The 17229-nt window shown below is 40.9% G+C and overlaps 1 protein-coding gene across 6 annotated transcripts in view; it reads right to left on the bottom strand.

Moving 5' to 3' along the window:
• The window catches only part of sybu (syntabulin (syntaxin-interacting)), a 99502-nt gene that overhangs the window by 28340 nt on the left and 53933 nt on the right, over positions 1–17229 (bottom strand). For all 6 annotated transcript variants that reach the window (XM_048529146.2, XM_048529145.2, XM_048529143.1 and 3 more), the window contains 2 exons: positions 9288–9390; positions 6020–6217 (listed from right to left, as the gene is read on the bottom strand). In XM_048529146.2, coding sequence (XP_048385103.1) covers positions 6020–6217; positions 9288–9390 — 301 coding nt within the window. The remainder of the gene's footprint in view (positions 1–6019; positions 6218–9287; positions 9391–17229) is intronic.

Here is a 17229-nt window from a genome sequence, read left to right as displayed (position 1 = left end):
AGATTTTAATTTTCCCAACATTGACTGGGATTCACTCTGTGTTAGGGGTTCAGATGGAGCAGAATTTGTAAGGTGTGTCCAGGAGGGTTTTCTAGAGCAGTATGTATGTAGTCCAACTTGGGAAGGGGCCATACTGGACCTGGTGTTGGGGAATGAACCTGGCCAGGTGGTTGATATTACAGTAGGGGACTACTTTGGAAATAGCGACCACAATTCCGTAAGTTTTACACTACTCATGGACAAGGATGGGAGTGGTCCTAAAGGAAGATTTCTAAACTGGGAGAAGGCCGACTATACCAAGATTCGGCAGGATCTGGGGAATGTAGATTGGGAGAAACTGTTTGAAGGTAAATCCACATTTGATACGTGGGAGGCTTTTAAAGAGAGGTTGATTAGCATGCAGGAGAGACATGTTCCTGTGAAAATGAGGAATAGAAATGGCAAGATTAAGGAACCATGGATGACAGGTGAAATTGTGAGACTAGCCAAGAGGGAAAAAGAGGCATACATGAGGTCTAGGTGACTGAAGACAGACGAAGCTTTGGAAGAATACGGGGAATGTAGAGCGAATCTGAAACGAGGGATTAAGAGGGCTAAGAGAGGACATGAGATATTGCTGGCAAACATGGTTAAGGAAAATCCCAAAGCCTTTTATTCATATATAAAGAGCAAGAGGGTAACTCGAGAAAGGATTGGCCCACTTAAGGACAAAGAAGGAAAGTTATGCGCTGAGTCAGAGAAAATGGGTGATATTCTTAACGAGTACTTTGCATTGGTATTCACCAAGGAGAGGGACATGACAGATGTTGAGGTTAGGGATAGATGTTTGCTTACTCTAGGTCAAGTTGACATAAGGAAGGAGGAAGTGTTGGGTATCCTAAAAGACATTAAGGTGGACAAGTCCCCAGGTCCGGATGGGATCTATCCCAGGGTACTGAGGGAAGCGAGAGAGGAAATAGCGAGGGCCTTAACAGATATCTTTGCAACATCTTTAGACACGGGTGAGGTGCCGGAGGACTGGAGACTTGCTAATGTTGTCCCCTTGTTTAAGAAGGGCAGTAAGGATAATCCAGGTAATTATCGACCGGTGAGCCTGACGTCAGTGGGAGGGAAGCTACTGAGGAATAGGATCTATTCCCATTTGGAAGAAAATGGGCTTATCAGTGATAGGCAACATGGTTTTGTGCAGGGAAGGTCATGTCTTACCAACTTAATAGAACTCTTTGGGGACGTAACAAAGTTGATTGATGAGGGAAAATCTGTAGATGTCATATACATGGACTTCAGTAAGGCGTTTGATAAGGTTCCCCATGGCAGGCTGATGGAGAAAGTGAAGTCACATGGGGTCCAGGGGGTGCTAGCTAGATGGATAAAAACTGGCTAGGCAACAGGAGACAGAGAGTACTAGTAGAAGGGAGTTTCTCAAATTGGAGAGCTGTGACCAGTGGTGTTCCACAGGGATCTGTGCTGGGACCACTGTTGTTTGTGATACATATAAATGATTTGGAGGAAGGTGTAGGTGGTCTGATCAGCAAGTTTGCAGATGACACTAAGATTGGTGGAGTAGCAGAGAGTGAAGGGGACTATCAGAGATTACAGCAGAATATAGATGGACTGGAGAGTTGGGCAGATAAATGGTAGATGGAGTTCAATCAGAGCAAATGCGCGGGGATGCACTTTGGACAATCAAATTCAAGGGCGAACTATACAGTAAATGGAAAAGTCCTGGGGAAAATTGAACAGAGAGATCTGGGTGTTCAGGTCCATTGTTCCCTGAAGGTGACAATGCAGGTCAATAGAGTGGTCAAGAAGGCATATGGCATGCTTTCCTTCATTGGACGGGGTACTGAGTACAAGAATTGGCAGGTCATGTTGCAGTTGTATAGGACTTTGGTTCGGGCACATTTGGAGTACTGTGTACAGTTCTGGTCGCCACATTACCAAAAGGATGCGGATGCTTTGGAGAGGATGCAGAGGAGTTTCACCAGGATGTTGCGTGGTATGGAGGGTGCTAGCTATGAAGAGAGGTTGAGTAGATTAGGATTATTTTCATTAGAAAGACGGAGATTGAGGGGGGACCTGATTGAGGTCTACAAAATCATGAGGGGTATAGACAGTGTGGATAGCAGGAAGCTTTTTCCCAGAGTGGGGGACTCAATTACTAGGGGTCATGAGTTCAAAGTGAGAGGAGGAAAGTTTAAGGGTGATATGCGTGGGAAGTTCTTTACACAGAGGGTGGTGGGTGCCTGGAACGCGTTGCCAGTGGAGGTGGTAGACGCAGACACGTTAGCGTCTTTTAAGATATATCTGGACAGGTACATGGATGGGCAGGGAGCAAATGGACACAGACCGTTAGAAAATAGATGACAGGCTAGACAGAGGATCTTGATCAGCGCAGGCTTGGAGGGCCGAAAGGCCTGTTCCTGTGCTGTAATTTTCTTTGTTCTTTGTTCTTCTTTATTTGATGAAATAATATCTGCGTGAGATAAACTGTAACCAGTGGATATCCAGAAGGTTTCCACAAGATAATTAATAAGGTACCACATCAAAGATGATTGGAAAATAAAAGCTCATGGTGTATTGGCAAAGATACCAGATTGGCTTGCTAACAGAAAACAGAGAGTAGGAATAGGTAAGCTTTCATCAGACTGTCACGATGTCACAGAGGTCGGTGCTCGGGCCTTAAACTCTGTACAATTTATAGAAATGATTTGGATGATGGGGTCAAAGCTACGACAACTAGATATGCCAATGACTCGAGGGGAGCTTTATTCTGCACAAGTAATACAGTAAAGATGAATCTGATTGGCTTTGTGTAAATTATATGCCTAGCATGCACACAAGAATTTATGATGACACTGCAGGTAAGCATTTCAACAGATCATTTCCTAAGTCTCCACCATATAAATCCTACTACCGACACCATTAAGCCAATTCATTCTTACCTTAAAAGATGCATGAAAATGAATGCTTTTCAAAGCTCCAAAACAATGCAGCGGGCCATAGCCATCTTGGGCTTGCCAGCCCTTGCACTGTTGGTCCTTCCCTGGATTCACCCATCTGACAGTGGCCTAGTTCAGTTTAGAATGACAATTCTGAAAACAGTAGGGGATAATTTTGTATGGGGGATTGTCTACTCAGGCACCGCGACTTCAGAGCTAGTCCCAGTGAAACTTACTTTCTCGATAGGAACAGATGTTACATTTCTGAGATTCCTGTAGCCCTTATTGCAGTGGAAAATTGGGATAATGCAGTTGGAAATTCAGTGGAAAACTGGGAGAGTGCAGCTGTTAATTCACCCCCTTGTTTTGGTGTAGATTCCAACTGGGATTTCTCTGATTGCTAGTGATTCTCAGCTTGTGAACTGAAAGGAGTGTTTGTAAGACAGCAATATGGGACAATTTCAGGCAACAATCATGCCAATTGTCAAGATAACTGTAAATCCGTAGGTTCTATGTCATAAAATGTTCTGGAACTATGGGAAAAACACTGAATAAAATTCCTAAGCAATAAGCGAAAGCCAGAAGCTGGTATCTCATTCTATTAGATACAGCTTCTACAGCCAAAACTGAGAAATTTTCAATGGCACTTTTGGATTTATATTTAGGTTCATTAACCAAATGGCATGTAACTTGTTTCGGACTTTTATTGAGATTGTGGACTAATAGAAAAGGTCAGATATTTGTTGTGATCATGGTTGGTGTCAGACTAGGAGTCCCAGAAGAAATGTGAAATAAAAGACATTCACTCCAAAGCACTGGAAATAGAAGATCTCTAGTCGATTTAAATGGTTTAATCTACACTCAAAATATTTTGTTTCTTTAATTCTCCAATGAAGTTTAGCAAGGCCTTTGACAAGGTATTACATGGTAGGTTGTTGTGTAAGGTTAAATCTTGGATTTCAGGGAGACCTAGCTGACTAGGTACAAACTGGCTTGAAGCTATCAGACAGAGGGTGGTGGTAAAGGGTTGTTTTTCAAACTGGAGGCCTGTGACCAGCAGTGTGCCACACGGATTGAATGATTTGAGAGTTTAGGAGGTATGGTTATGGTGACACCAAGACTGACGGTATGGTAGACAGTGAAGGTTATCTGAGAATACAGCGAGATCTTGATCAACTGGGCCAGTGGGCTGAGGAATGACAGATGGAGTTTAAGTTTAGTTAGATAAATGCAAAGTTTTGCATTTTGATAGGTCAAACCAGGGCAGGACTTCTTTCTAAAACAGGGTGATCAGAACTGCATGCAGTACTCCAAATGTGGCCTTATAAAACATCTTGTACACAGCTACAGTAAAACATCTGGAATTGTGTGCAAGAGGTAGTGGTGGAGACAAGTACAACTTTGTTATTTAAGAAACATTTTGAGAGGTACATGTTTGGATCAGGTATGGAGGGACCAAACACAGGCAAATGGGATTAGATTAACTGTGAAAACTGGGCAGGATGGACAAACTGGGCCAAAGGGGCTGTTTTTCAGCTGTAAACCTCTAAGACTCAATGAGAAGTCCATAGCTGAGAATAGAGAACAAAACTGTAGCTGTACATTAATGAACAACTATAAACCTAAGGGTTTATATAGCATGTGAGTAAGAGAAAATGTGCAATAACATCATTCTGCAATATCACAATGCTTCAATGTATTTGCCAAGCATGTGGTTCTCCTAAGAAATCAAGTTACACTTTACTTCCATTGTCTTTGAGATTGCATAAACCAAACGAAAAAATGTGATTTCCAAGTTGTTCAAGAATTTTACCATTCCGTTGCTTAAATATTAATTTTGTCATTCACAGACAAATTCATTGTAATTCACTTACAACCTAACATTTACATAATTAGCTCAGAGGATGTTCCTCTCAAATGTTTAGTGCCTGAGCACTTGCAATCATTATGTACAATGACAGAAAGATCTGTGACTGTATATGTCATGCAGAATCATTAAATGAATTAGCACAAAAGTTGGCCATTTAGTCTATCCAGTGCCAGCTCTTTGGAAGGATTATTTAATCAGCCCTAATATCTACTCCTACAAACCAATTCCCTTCAAAACTAATGGCTGAACCTGCTTCCAAGTCTTTTCAATCAATGGGTGCCAGATCGTAATAACTCAGTCCTCATTATGCTTCTGTTACTTTTGCCAAGTACATTACTACCAATTAAGCTTCAGAGAATCACATGTGGGAACGGTCATTAAGAGAGTTCGGGGGTGGTTGGACATGTTAAAGCGTAATCAAATGCTTCAGGGAGAGTTGAGAAATCAGCAGTAAATGGAGTTGATGGGAGGGTCGGGCCTCCAAATTAAAGCAGGGAGTGAAGCAGGTGGACTGCATCCAGCAGATAAGTAAACAGAGTTATCAACTGGATAAAGCCATCTATGCCTTCCTTCAGTTGTTGGGCTTCCAGAGGCCAGCCAGGCTTAAGTCTGAAATGATTCTTAAAAAAAGGCATGCAGCTTCACCTTAATATTTCAATTATCAATTATCATAACACCTTGTGGGAACTCAGTCTTTATTCCAACTCTCTTAACACTGGAAGAGGGCAGCTGGGTTCAAGATTCAGATTTTTAATCCTCTAACAAATCCAAATCTGCCCATTTTCTCCAGAACGCATGCTTTACATCAACTAGCCTTTTCAATGTATCGTACCATCTTCAGAGACCTGTGTAATTACACTTCTAAGTCTCTCTGTTAAACAATCCATTGAAACTGTTTGATTTTTATTTTCAAATTCAGGAAAAAAAAGGAATATCACCTTACAGCTTATTTATCACAATAAGCAATGAAATTAACAGAATAGCTAAAATTATACTTCATTCTTTAGAATATTGACTGCACACCACTGAATAAATACGTCTATTTAAAATATAAATTGGTTAGTCAAGAGTTTTGTCAAATTCAAATATTCAAACTTGAATACTTAAACAGAACTTATGCATAAAACATACAGAGGCCAAGTACTTCTGACCAGCAAAATGAAAGGAAGTAATGCTGTCAATTTCCTACCAGCTTTCGTTGGTATACCTGATAGTTGGGCTGCTGTCGCTGCCTTTATATGAACCAGAGTTACTGCTACTGCTGCGGGATGAAGCTCCATAGGTATCGCGAATGGTGGCTGTATTTCTATACACTGCTGATGGTGGATCTTTCTCTTGAGCGAGAGTTGGGCTTCCTGATTGCTTCAGGCCAGTTGAAGTATTACCTCTCCCGTGAACACCACGGCTGGCAATTTGAGAACAAGTTATTGTTTACATCAATAACTTATTAAAGTATAGATTAAGTTTATGCTACATAACACAAAATATGCAATCTCAATCAGTAACTTTTCCAACACTGGAAATAAATCTATGACCTCAAGAAAAAGTTTGCATTGCTCTGTGATCAACAATAAACATAGAGTTTTCTTTAAAGGGAAATCCACAAGAGCTATTAAAGGCAAGTTTTACACAAAAGAAAAAGCAGAATACAATACAATGTCACATAACAGTTTCAATAAGCATCAGAGTTCATTCAATAACACCGTTGTGTAGCTGAGAACGCAATTACTTTATGAAGGTTAAAAGCAGGTGACCATACTCTGTTGATAAAAGATAAGATGATTATGCAATATGCCTCCATGTTATTACTGCACCACTGAATTGATTAGAATCCAGCCCTTTGTTGTGTTCTGACCGAGGCTAACATCCAAATCATTCATCTTGTCTCTTTATAGACACCGGTAGATCTGTTGTATTTCCTAACATTTGCAATTTAATCAATAATAGTCATTCCTGTCAACAGAGTTTCAGTGACTGATGGGGAAATGTTGTACACAGCCTACATTTACATTGTTGCTAGAATGTAGGTTCGTAATGCCATTTCTCAGGAAATATTCAGTATAATATCCACTTCCACACAACTTATGACGTGTGTCCTAAAACGCACAAGACAATGTAACAATTGATGACCAATGCAGCATGGAAAGTGGAGGAATTAAGGACCTCTCCTTTCTTTATTTATTTCCAGCTTCCTTCCCCCTCCCTATTTCTGAAGAAGGGTCCCAACTTGAAATGTCAACTTTCCTGCCCCTCCGATGCTGCCTGGCCTGCTGTGTTCCTCCAACTCCACACTATGTTGTCTCTGACTCCAGCATCTACAATTCTTGCTATCCCTATTCAAATGTGTGTGCTCACTTTCAAAGGTTTACAATAGTCAATCCATCACATGATTGTACATTATTGTATCATGTTGCCTTGTCCAAACATTTCAATTTCAGCCATTAGCTTACTCCTTTTTTAAGCTAATCATGATACACTGGCAGCTTAAGTGCAAACTTCTTAGTCTTTTATCACTAATGTATTAACTATGATACAAAACTGATATTATACATTGTTTATTTATAGATATACAGCTGTAATTCTGGTTCTATTGAAATTTCCACCGTAAATGCATTAGTACACGATATATATTTCAAACTGGTAAAGGAAATTACGAAAAAAAGCCTCTGTTACAGATTTTTGTGAACATCTTAACATGTTTATTGTTAGTATATTGAGCTAATTTCTTTTGGCAAAAGAAGAAGGGAACAGGGTGCCAAATAAGCATAATGGTCAGTCACTTGTAATAAAAACTATTTAATTTTTCTTTGATTCTTGGCCTGGATATTACATGCTTCCATTGGATGTATTTTTAGTGTGGGGGGAAAGTCTGTTGGAATTGGGGGTAGGAGGATGGTACATCTGTATGGAGCAAAAGTTACTAGAGAGACAACAGGCCTGCCTCGCAGCTACAAAGTACTGAAAAGGGGGCAGAATACGTATGAAAATTGGGCTGGTAAAAGGGTCGGTTAGCTCAGCTGGCTGAATGCCAGATTTGTGATGCGCAGTGATACCAACAGTGTGGGTTCAAATCCTGCATCAGCTGAGGTTACCACAAAGGACTCTCCTTCCGGATCCATCATCAGAGGTGTGGTGACACTTAGGTTAAACAACCACCAGTCATCTCATTCTAAAGAGAGTGAGCCGGACTATGGTGAAAGAAAAATGCTGAGCTCGCTAGCCTACCCTCATCACACCAGACCTGAGCTCACTGCACAGTACGCAGCGTGGAGGCTGGTGCCAAAATATGCCACCCATCCACCATATCTAAATAAATAGTTAAAAGTTCAACCGAGTCCTATAATACCCAGCCAACATTATAATTTCAAGCCCACGGTGAGTGGACAGTTGGCTTAAAGAGTTTTAAATGATTATGTGAGATGGGTGGGGGGTGTATTCATTTCAGAGGGTGCACTTTATCTGTCTAGGGCTCCTCTTGAGAAATCAGTACATCAATCTTCATATACTTCAAGGCCCACACACCAGCTCTCTCGTGCCATACCCTCAATCCTATCAAAAAAAAAGTAAGCCCCCAAAGTCCAACTTACTTGGACCTCTTTTGAGAGCCTGCCTGCAGTCGTATTCTGGAGCTGTATGACTGCTGGCTCTGTTGTAACTCCCAGCTATTCAAAAAGTCCAGTAGTGTCTTGCCAATGAAGAACAGAAGTCCCATTCACTTTAGAGCTACTGGGCAGGCTTGTTCCCTCTTGTTGGCTCACCACCAACTTTTCTTCCATGGGGATGTGTTAACCTCCAGCTTCTAAAACCCCTGTCTGATAAACTTCTGTCCCTGGAATCACAATCCTGATTGTACCTTACGTGGATAAGTTGAAAATTAGTTTCAGAATTTATAAAAGTGACACCACAGACAAATTTTGATATATCCAAATCGAGGAATGGTTCATTGTTGAAGCTTTAAAGTTTTATAAGTTAGTTAGTTAAGAAACACTATGGAGTGAAGTTATAGCTTGGTGGAAGGTTTGACCTGTAACTATCCTGAATGCTCTGATAATATCTGGAAACAGCAGAAGCTGGGCACAACTCCACACAGTAATGAATCAAAACTCTGGCACAACTCTAGATGTAGAGAACACTCCTTTCAATATTCTCCAAGTTAAAGTGCACGCTGTGTACATGACATCTGATGTGTGTGAGTAAAGGGTGGGGGGTTCTGAGGGAGAGCGCACTGCAAGTAATCCTACCTTCTACATCAACTTCATTTCTCATAAAGCTGCAGGCAATCATCTACATAAAATTCTTCAAAAGATCATTCATTCATTAGGTGGCCAAACAGACATTGCATCAAGATCCCCAGGAAAACAGATGCTTTATATATGATTGTTGCAGATCATTATTTTCTTCATTGATTTCAATAAGCTTGCGGTGTATTGACCATGCAACACCGCAGTAATTTTTACAAAGTTAATAAGACTTACCTGCGGGAAGCCGAGCTCCGCTTACTACCTGTACTGGACATAAGACCTTCAGGGGCTGAGATGCTGCCTGTGCTACTGGAGGAACTAAAGTCGGCCTCACTGCCTGCACACAAGAACAAATTGTATTTTTTAAAAAATCACAGGTCAACAAAAAGTGCACAATGTCTTCTATTATCACAAGTTCTGCTGTTGGTTTTCCTGTATCTGAGGAAATCTCAAGAACCAGCGCACATGTAGCGTAATAGGTTAGCCATAATCTGGGAGAATTTACTTGTATACATGTAGACATGGTGCTTCCACACAATTCCTATTGCACCCTCTAGTAAATCAAAGCTAAACTGACAATTGCGAAATAAGTCAGAACTGAAAACAAATTTTTAAGACCTCAAACTGAATGAAGTTAGTTGAAAAGTACACATTGCTATACTTTTGGGTTACAGACATTCTCCACGGCTGAACAAAACTGGCGACAACTTTTTAAAATCATTTATTAAAAGCTGCTATAGCCTAAGCTGCCGTCAGCAGTGAGACACAATTAATCCTGTTTAGTGGAGATCAGCTCTAATTACGTAAACGGATCACGTTCAAGTACATCCTTCATCATGTGAATTTGCATACACTGTGCAGTACATCCCCTGTCCCAGGGTGATCATTGCTTTCAGCCATTCTACTTGCTGAATATCCGATTCGATGAGATTATTCTCCTATAACATTACCCAGGTTCTTATTGTTTCCTGCAACATGGACCAGAAAAATTACATCAAATCCATCACGGGGAAGTTTTCTTCTACTTAGATCATAGATTTTGTTTGGTCCAACCCAAACAGAAAGCTGCTTTTAAAGAAGCTAAATACATGGTACAGCACACCCACATCTTTAAGAATCAACCTCCTGAATGCTTAACAGAACATGTCCAGACTTGAAAGGCAGCACAGGGTTTATGCATTATTGTGGAATTAATTATGATATGCCAGACTATAAATTTCAGGGAGGAGAGGATGTTGTAAATAGAGTTGGATTGGAAGGAAGAATCACTTTCTCAGCATATACCCATCTCTTGGTGAGCAGGAAGTATTTTAAGCTCAGCCACTTTCACACTGGTATTGAGAGATATTAGGAGCTGACAATGCTGGAGTCTGAGATAATAAGGTGTAAATCTGGATGAACACAGCAGGCCAAGCAGCATCAGAGGAGGAGGAAAGCTGATGTTTTGGGTCTGGACCCTTCTTCAGAAAATTTTTTGAAAGAAAGCTGAAATGTCAGCCTTCCTGCTCCTCTGATGCTGCTTGGCCCACTGTGTCCATCCAGCTTCACACCTTGTTATTTCAGACCCGAAACATCAACTTTCCTGCTCCTCTGATGCTGCCTGGCCTGCTATATTCATCCAAGTCTACACCTTATTATTTTACACAGGTATTGCTTTGCACTTTAGCAAGCTAGATGTGAATGGATTGTTGGTCCTCACACTGCAAAACCTCTTCTATCCCCAGAGTCATGCGCACAAACCAGCAGGAAAAAAAAAGCTATGCTGCTAAATCTGCCCTCGAGACGAATGACGTAAATTAAAATAAACAGAACAAACGCTGGAAATACGCAGCACCAGTAACTAGATTTTGACACAGATGGAACAGCGTGGCATTTCAATCAAATGTCTCTGGAGGCCTGAATGTGGAAGGCCTGTACCTGTATCCCCCACACATCATTTTTATGGCGTGAAGGGTGTGTGCGTTGTAGGTATTTGGAAATGTAAGGTATCCTTTTCGGATTATTAAGAACAGCCTGCATGGAGAAAGTGTATGGATTCTACGGCATTGACTAGTAATTTGAATGCCTTAATTATGGAATTTTGGAAAATAAAACAACTTGCAGATGAAAAGAAATATTTCTAATTTTGAGAGTTGTTTGTTGAGGGCCATCATTATAGTATTAATTCTGCATTACTGCTTCCAACGATCCAACGCTGTAACAGACAGTTTAAGCTCACACTGTCTGGTGAACTGCCGCAAGTTAGCTGTCTTTGATGCGAGGCTCTACATTCAAATGATAGTTCTTGTAAGAAATTAATGGATTAAAATGTGCTGAACAGGCTTTTATCAATGTGGGTGTTTTTTTTTTAAAACATAGTGAAGTGTGTGATTCGTACTTAGAACCTTTTTATTTCAGATCAACATGGCTCCTGAGGTCTGCCCATGGTGGAAACCAAGTTAGTTGACATGGAGAAATAAGGTGGGAGATACAGGTTGTCATAGAGTTGAGGGAGGGTACTGGGACAAGTGGGAGTTGGGATGAATGGCATAGGGACTATAGGAGGGATGAAGGGGCCCAGATTGGTATGGAGTGTACAGCTAGCCATTGGGGTGGCTGGGGGCACGAGTTGACATGGGGAATGTGTGGGAGTAGGGTCCAGAGGTTACGTTTGTTCTACTGAGAGCATAGATGGAACACAGTCCCAGAGCATTGAGGCTGCCTTTTAAACAGGCACTTTTTAAAGACTTGGCAGTTATCCCCCTCACATCCAGAATGAAAATCAAGTGGTTCAGAGCAGTTTCACCCAAATTGGATTTGCGGAGTCAGGAAATCTCAGATTTAAATGACTGAATGAATGATTTATTGTCACATATATCCAGAGAGATACAGTGAAAAGCACTGTGTTGCAACAAACCAGTGCCATTTTGAGGCACAAAAGAATAAAAAGAAAGTATTTGAATAGAGTTGCTGTTGTTACCAATAGAGTTACTATATACTATAGAGTTAAATGGTGTACATAAATAGTGTGACCTTTCAACTGAAATGCATGTGTCCTATCTATCTCTGTAGTTTTGGGGGACAAATGAAACTTTGCTTGTTCCAATCCTACTCAGGCTCCCTCCTTCACCAAGGTTCCTAATATAAGGAGTTTTGGTCATAGCTCTGAAATGTTATCAATATTCTCTCTCTATAGATGCTGTCAGAACTGCTGCATGTTTCGAGAAATGCTTTGTCCTTTTAGTTTTGCGTTTTTCATTCTGCAGTATTTTACTTTTGAATCCAAACCAAGGAAGTACTAATGTAAAAGTAGATCACATGTCACCAAAAACACTGGCTCCCACTATTACTGCCAACGCCAGAACAATTTTACAAACGAAAAGTAACTGCACATATCCAAACTAAAGGCAGTTTATTTTCCAGTCTCCTTCCAACAACCGAATTGGAAACAGCTGTGATGGAAGTGCTGAAATCTTTCGCAAAATATGGAATAAAGGATCTGAAATTAGCAAAACATCTAGAGGTAGTGTAAGAACATTGAAATCCAAACAAAGCTATTAGTGAACATCTGACAGCCTCAAATGTAATCTCGACTGTCATTCAGATTTTATCTGAAGACCTGCAAAGACTGGCTTTTTCCAGTGAAACCCACAACCAACTGAAACAGAATAAAACTAATCTACATTCCAAGCTACTTCAATGAGCTCAGTTAGGGTTGAGCATTACATCCTGGTACTAACAGCCTTGATGATAATGATTTCCCTTGTTAGTACATCACAGGGCAGATGTTACATTGTGTAACCTTAGGTTTGTTTTATTAGGATGATTCTACTCCAAGCATGACACATCGAATTAATACATTGAACTTAATGCTACATAGGAAAATGCATGAGGTGACCAAAATACTCTCTTGGAAAATTTTAGTGGCTGAGATTTGAAAGTAACAGAGTCAATCAATACTCTGTCTTAATTATGACTCATACCTGAACATTATGTGATTGTTCTAACAATGACAAGGCAGAAGTTACTAACCATGACACTCTAACTTCCCCTGACTGGAGGAATTGGTAATGGACAGCATCTGGTGATTTTTTTTTTCTTTAAATGGAGTGATAATGCAAAAAAAAACAAATATGAAAAAGGAGAATTCAAAAGAGAACACATTGTTGATGAATATATTGATGAATAGGAGATTAAATGGCTTCACAATAAGACAGAGGTGCAAGCAACTTCAGTAGCTGCCTACAATCAAAATCGATCCAACTAAACATGTAAATTCTTGCATTTATTGAGTTGGATTCCAAGTACATTAGAATTCCACAGGCCAAGTACTGCGGAAAACACTGGTGCTGTTGCTGCCTAAGATTTTTTTTAATTTTGAGACTTGCAGAGTTCTGGTGCAGCATTAGTCACTCTAAAGGTCTCCCAATAGCTCAGTTGACATTTAAGCAATATACAACTGAACCATAAAGACCATAAGACCATAACATACAGGTCAGAATTAGGCCATTTGACCTATCAAGTCTGCTTAAACTTAAACTGTAGCAGACTGTCTTCATGTTACATGAATGTCTGTGTTAATGACTTTCCTCTGCACAATGTGAAGTGTGAAGCCTTCTGACCCTTATCTGTCTAATAACAGAAGACCAATGGGATTGAGATGGTGAGGAGGATGTCGTGAGCTTTCCAGGAGATTTAGATAAGTTGAGTGAGAGGGAAAATGCATGACAGATTAACACAATTGAGTGTGAATTTGTACAGTACAGTCAGAAAACTAGAATGGCAAAAGATTATTTAAAGGTGATAGATTGGAAAATATCGGTGCATGAAGGGAGGTAGATGTCATTGTAAGCCATTCAATGAAAGTGGACAGCAGGTGTAACAAGCAGTTAGGAAGACAAATTGCATGTTTGTCTTCATTGCAAAACAGAAGGATCCGGAAGGAGCTATTCATGAATAACAGAATGATGAAATTGTTCTAATACAGCAGACATTTCCAGAAACTACATCGTCCATTATAATCATGATGGTGAATAATCAATTCCAAATTCTGAACACCAGAACCTCCCTGAAAACACTGGAATCTTATGTGAATTTTGTTTCCTCTTCCCAATAATGATTCATGAACTCAATCAGGAAATGGGAGGAACCTATCACATTCAGGACTTGTGCCTTATAGGCATCGGGCAGGCTTTTGGGAGTCAGAAGGTGAGTTATCTACTGCAGTATTCCTAGCCTTTGAGCTGCTCTTGTAGCCAGTGCATTTATATGGTGAGTCCAGTTCCATTTCTGGTCAATGTTAACCCCCAGCAATTTAATTGTGCGGGAATTCAGTGATGGTAATGTCATTGAATGTCAAGGAAGAATGATTACATTGTCTCTTTTGGGAGACTATCATTGCCTGGTATGTGTGGTGCGAATCCTACTTGCCAGTTGTTAGCCCAAGCCTGGATATTGTCTTGCTGCTTTTGGACACAGACTGGTTCAATATCTGAGGCATTGTGAATGGTGCTGTACATTAGGCAATCATTGGCGAACAGCCTGCCTTCTGACTTTATGAAGGAGGGCAGGTCACTAATGACACCTCATCTTTAGATATGCCTGATGCTGCTCCTGGCATGGCCCCCTGTACTTTCCATCAAATCAAAGCTAATCCTTGATGGTACTGGTTACATAAGGAAGGGGAGGGGATATGGTGTACCATGAGACTGTAGATTGTTTCAGAGATAGCAGGAACTGCAGATGCTGCACAATCTGAGTTAGCAAGGCGTAGAGCTGGATGAACACAGCAGGCCAAGCAGGAGACGAGCAGGAAAGCTGACTACCATGATGGAGCAGGATTGAGTGATTGAGTGGCCTGCTCTTGTTCCTTGTCCATATGTTGGTGAGGATGGAATTTGGTTTCAGTTCAATGAAACTCTGTAGATACCCCTATTCATCCCGTCTTCAGTATTAAGTATTACATCTTAAGTGAACAGGAACAATTCACAAATGTATCGGGTCCGTTACCAATGCAAATTAAGTCAAATCCCACTGATTCATCTCACTTCCCCATGATGAGTTCAGTGCTGCTGCATGGGCAGTAGGTTATGCCACTTGTAGCTGGCTTTAGCTAGGTGCAGCATATGATAGACTGTACACACATTGAGCTCAGACAGCCATATCATAATGTGGATGAATACATCAGTAGGAAAGAGTTCATTTCAGTCAAAGTGCAAGTCATCTGTAATCACCGATGCTACATCTTATTCAAATATTCAACATGGTGCTCAGTTACGAGTGTTGTACACACAAGGATCTGTTCTGGGTCCTCTTCTATTTGTGATTTTTGTAAATGATTTGGATGAAGGAGTGGAAGGGTGGATTAGCAAGTTTGCAGATGATACGAAGGTGGGTCGCGTTGTGGGCAGTTCAGAGGGCTGTTCTAGGTTACAAAGGGACATTGATAGGATGCAGAAAAGTAGCAGATGGAGTTTAACCCTGAAAAGCGTGAGGTGATGCATTTTGGAAGGACAAACTTGAAAGCAGAATACGGGGTTAATGGAAAGATTCTTGGCAGTGTGGAGGAATAGAGGGATCTTGGGGTTCATGTTCACAGTTCTCTGAGAGCTGCCACCCAGGTGGGTAGAGCTGTTAAGAAGGTGTAAGCTGTCTTAGCTTTCATTAATAGAGGGATTGAGTTCAAGAGCCAGGAAGTTCTGCTCCAGCTCTACAAAAGCCAGGTTCGGCCCACATCTAGAGTATTGTGTCCAGTTCATTACAGGAAAGGTGTGGATGTGTTGGAAAAGATGCAGAGGCGATGTTGCCTGGAATGGAGGGAAGGTCTTACGAGAAAAGGTTCAGAGAGCTGGGACTTTTTAGAACGATGAAGGATGACAGGTGACTTGATAGAGGTGTACAAAATGATCAGAGGTATAGACAGAGTAGACAGCCAGGGACTTTTTTATGGGTGGAGGTAGCTGTTACATGGGGGCATAGTTTTACAGTGAGTGGAGGTAGATATAGGGGAGATGTCAGAGGTAGGTTCTTTATTTAGAGAGTGGTAGGGGCGTGGAATACATCACGGGAGAGGGCAGTGGCATCGGCCTCATTAAGGGCAGTTAAGCAGCTATTAGATAGGCACATGGATGATAGTGTAAGGTAGCGGCGGAGGTTAGATACACCTTAGGTTTAGGGTAAAAATTTGACAAATCGTGGGCCGAAGGGCTTGAAGTGCACTGTACTGTTCTGTATTCCATCTTAAGATCTGCGTCTGGACTGTTGGAGCTGCCATGATGCCTACATCCTTTAGAATTCTTGTGTTCCTGATTCATTTCAAGAGCCAGAGTCTTTTCAAGTGTGGTTCCTTGGGTACAAGGATTACCCTCTGCAACCACGCCTGATGACTTTATTACACAAATGCGTGGCTGAGACCCAGTGCAAGTACAGTACAACTTGGGCCTTTGTAGAGAAGACAATAAGCCTCCACTAGGTGAGATTCCAAAGATTGGAAGTACACCTCAGCCAGAGTGTGTCATATAATCTTGATATACTGTGGTCTGCATAAGTGAAGCAGGCAAAGACGGAACTCTGAAGAGCTGGGAGGGGGTGCAGCAGTCCTTTGAGGAGGAAGATGAGGAAACTGTGCAGAAAGAACATCACCTGCTGCATGATAATGTACAGTCACACCAGACACAACAAGGCAGACAGGACATCATTGACACCTGGTTCCAGAAAATGACAGCTAGGTACAGGGATCAATCATTTACAGTTAAATGGGGGCAATAATTAAATTATGCTCACTTTTTGCCTCTTAAGCCTGAGACATCATGGTATTATTTGACTTACTCTTCTCTTTTTATTCCTGTCCCTTACCAAGATACAGTATAGGGTATTCCTTAAACTTTGATTCCCAGATTTTTAAAGAAATAACCAGAGCAAAATCCTTCAAAATTGAAATCAAAATTGGACTTATTAACTAAATACTGAAATATTGAAAAGGCAATTACGTCACTCCTACACAGACACACACAGGCACACACACATTTAGGAAGGATAAGACAGGAGAGATGGGTTATAAATTACAAGATACTTTAAATCTAGAGGTATTAGAAAATCAATCATTGTGAGTTATAACTTGTTGGGACGTCACCGTTCATTGACAGTATCCTCGCTGAGCTAGGCTTAGTAGTTTCCCAAAGACAAAACACAAAGAACT

Source organism: Stegostoma tigrinum, chromosome 5 (genome assembly GCF_030684315.1).
Source record: "Stegostoma tigrinum isolate sSteTig4 chromosome 5, sSteTig4.hap1, whole genome shotgun sequence".
Taxonomy (NCBI): Eukaryota; Metazoa; Chordata; class Chondrichthyes; order Orectolobiformes; family Stegostomatidae; genus Stegostoma; species Stegostoma tigrinum.
The sequence above is the reverse complement of the archived record's forward strand: the minus strand, read 5'-3'. Positions and strand labels throughout refer to the sequence as shown.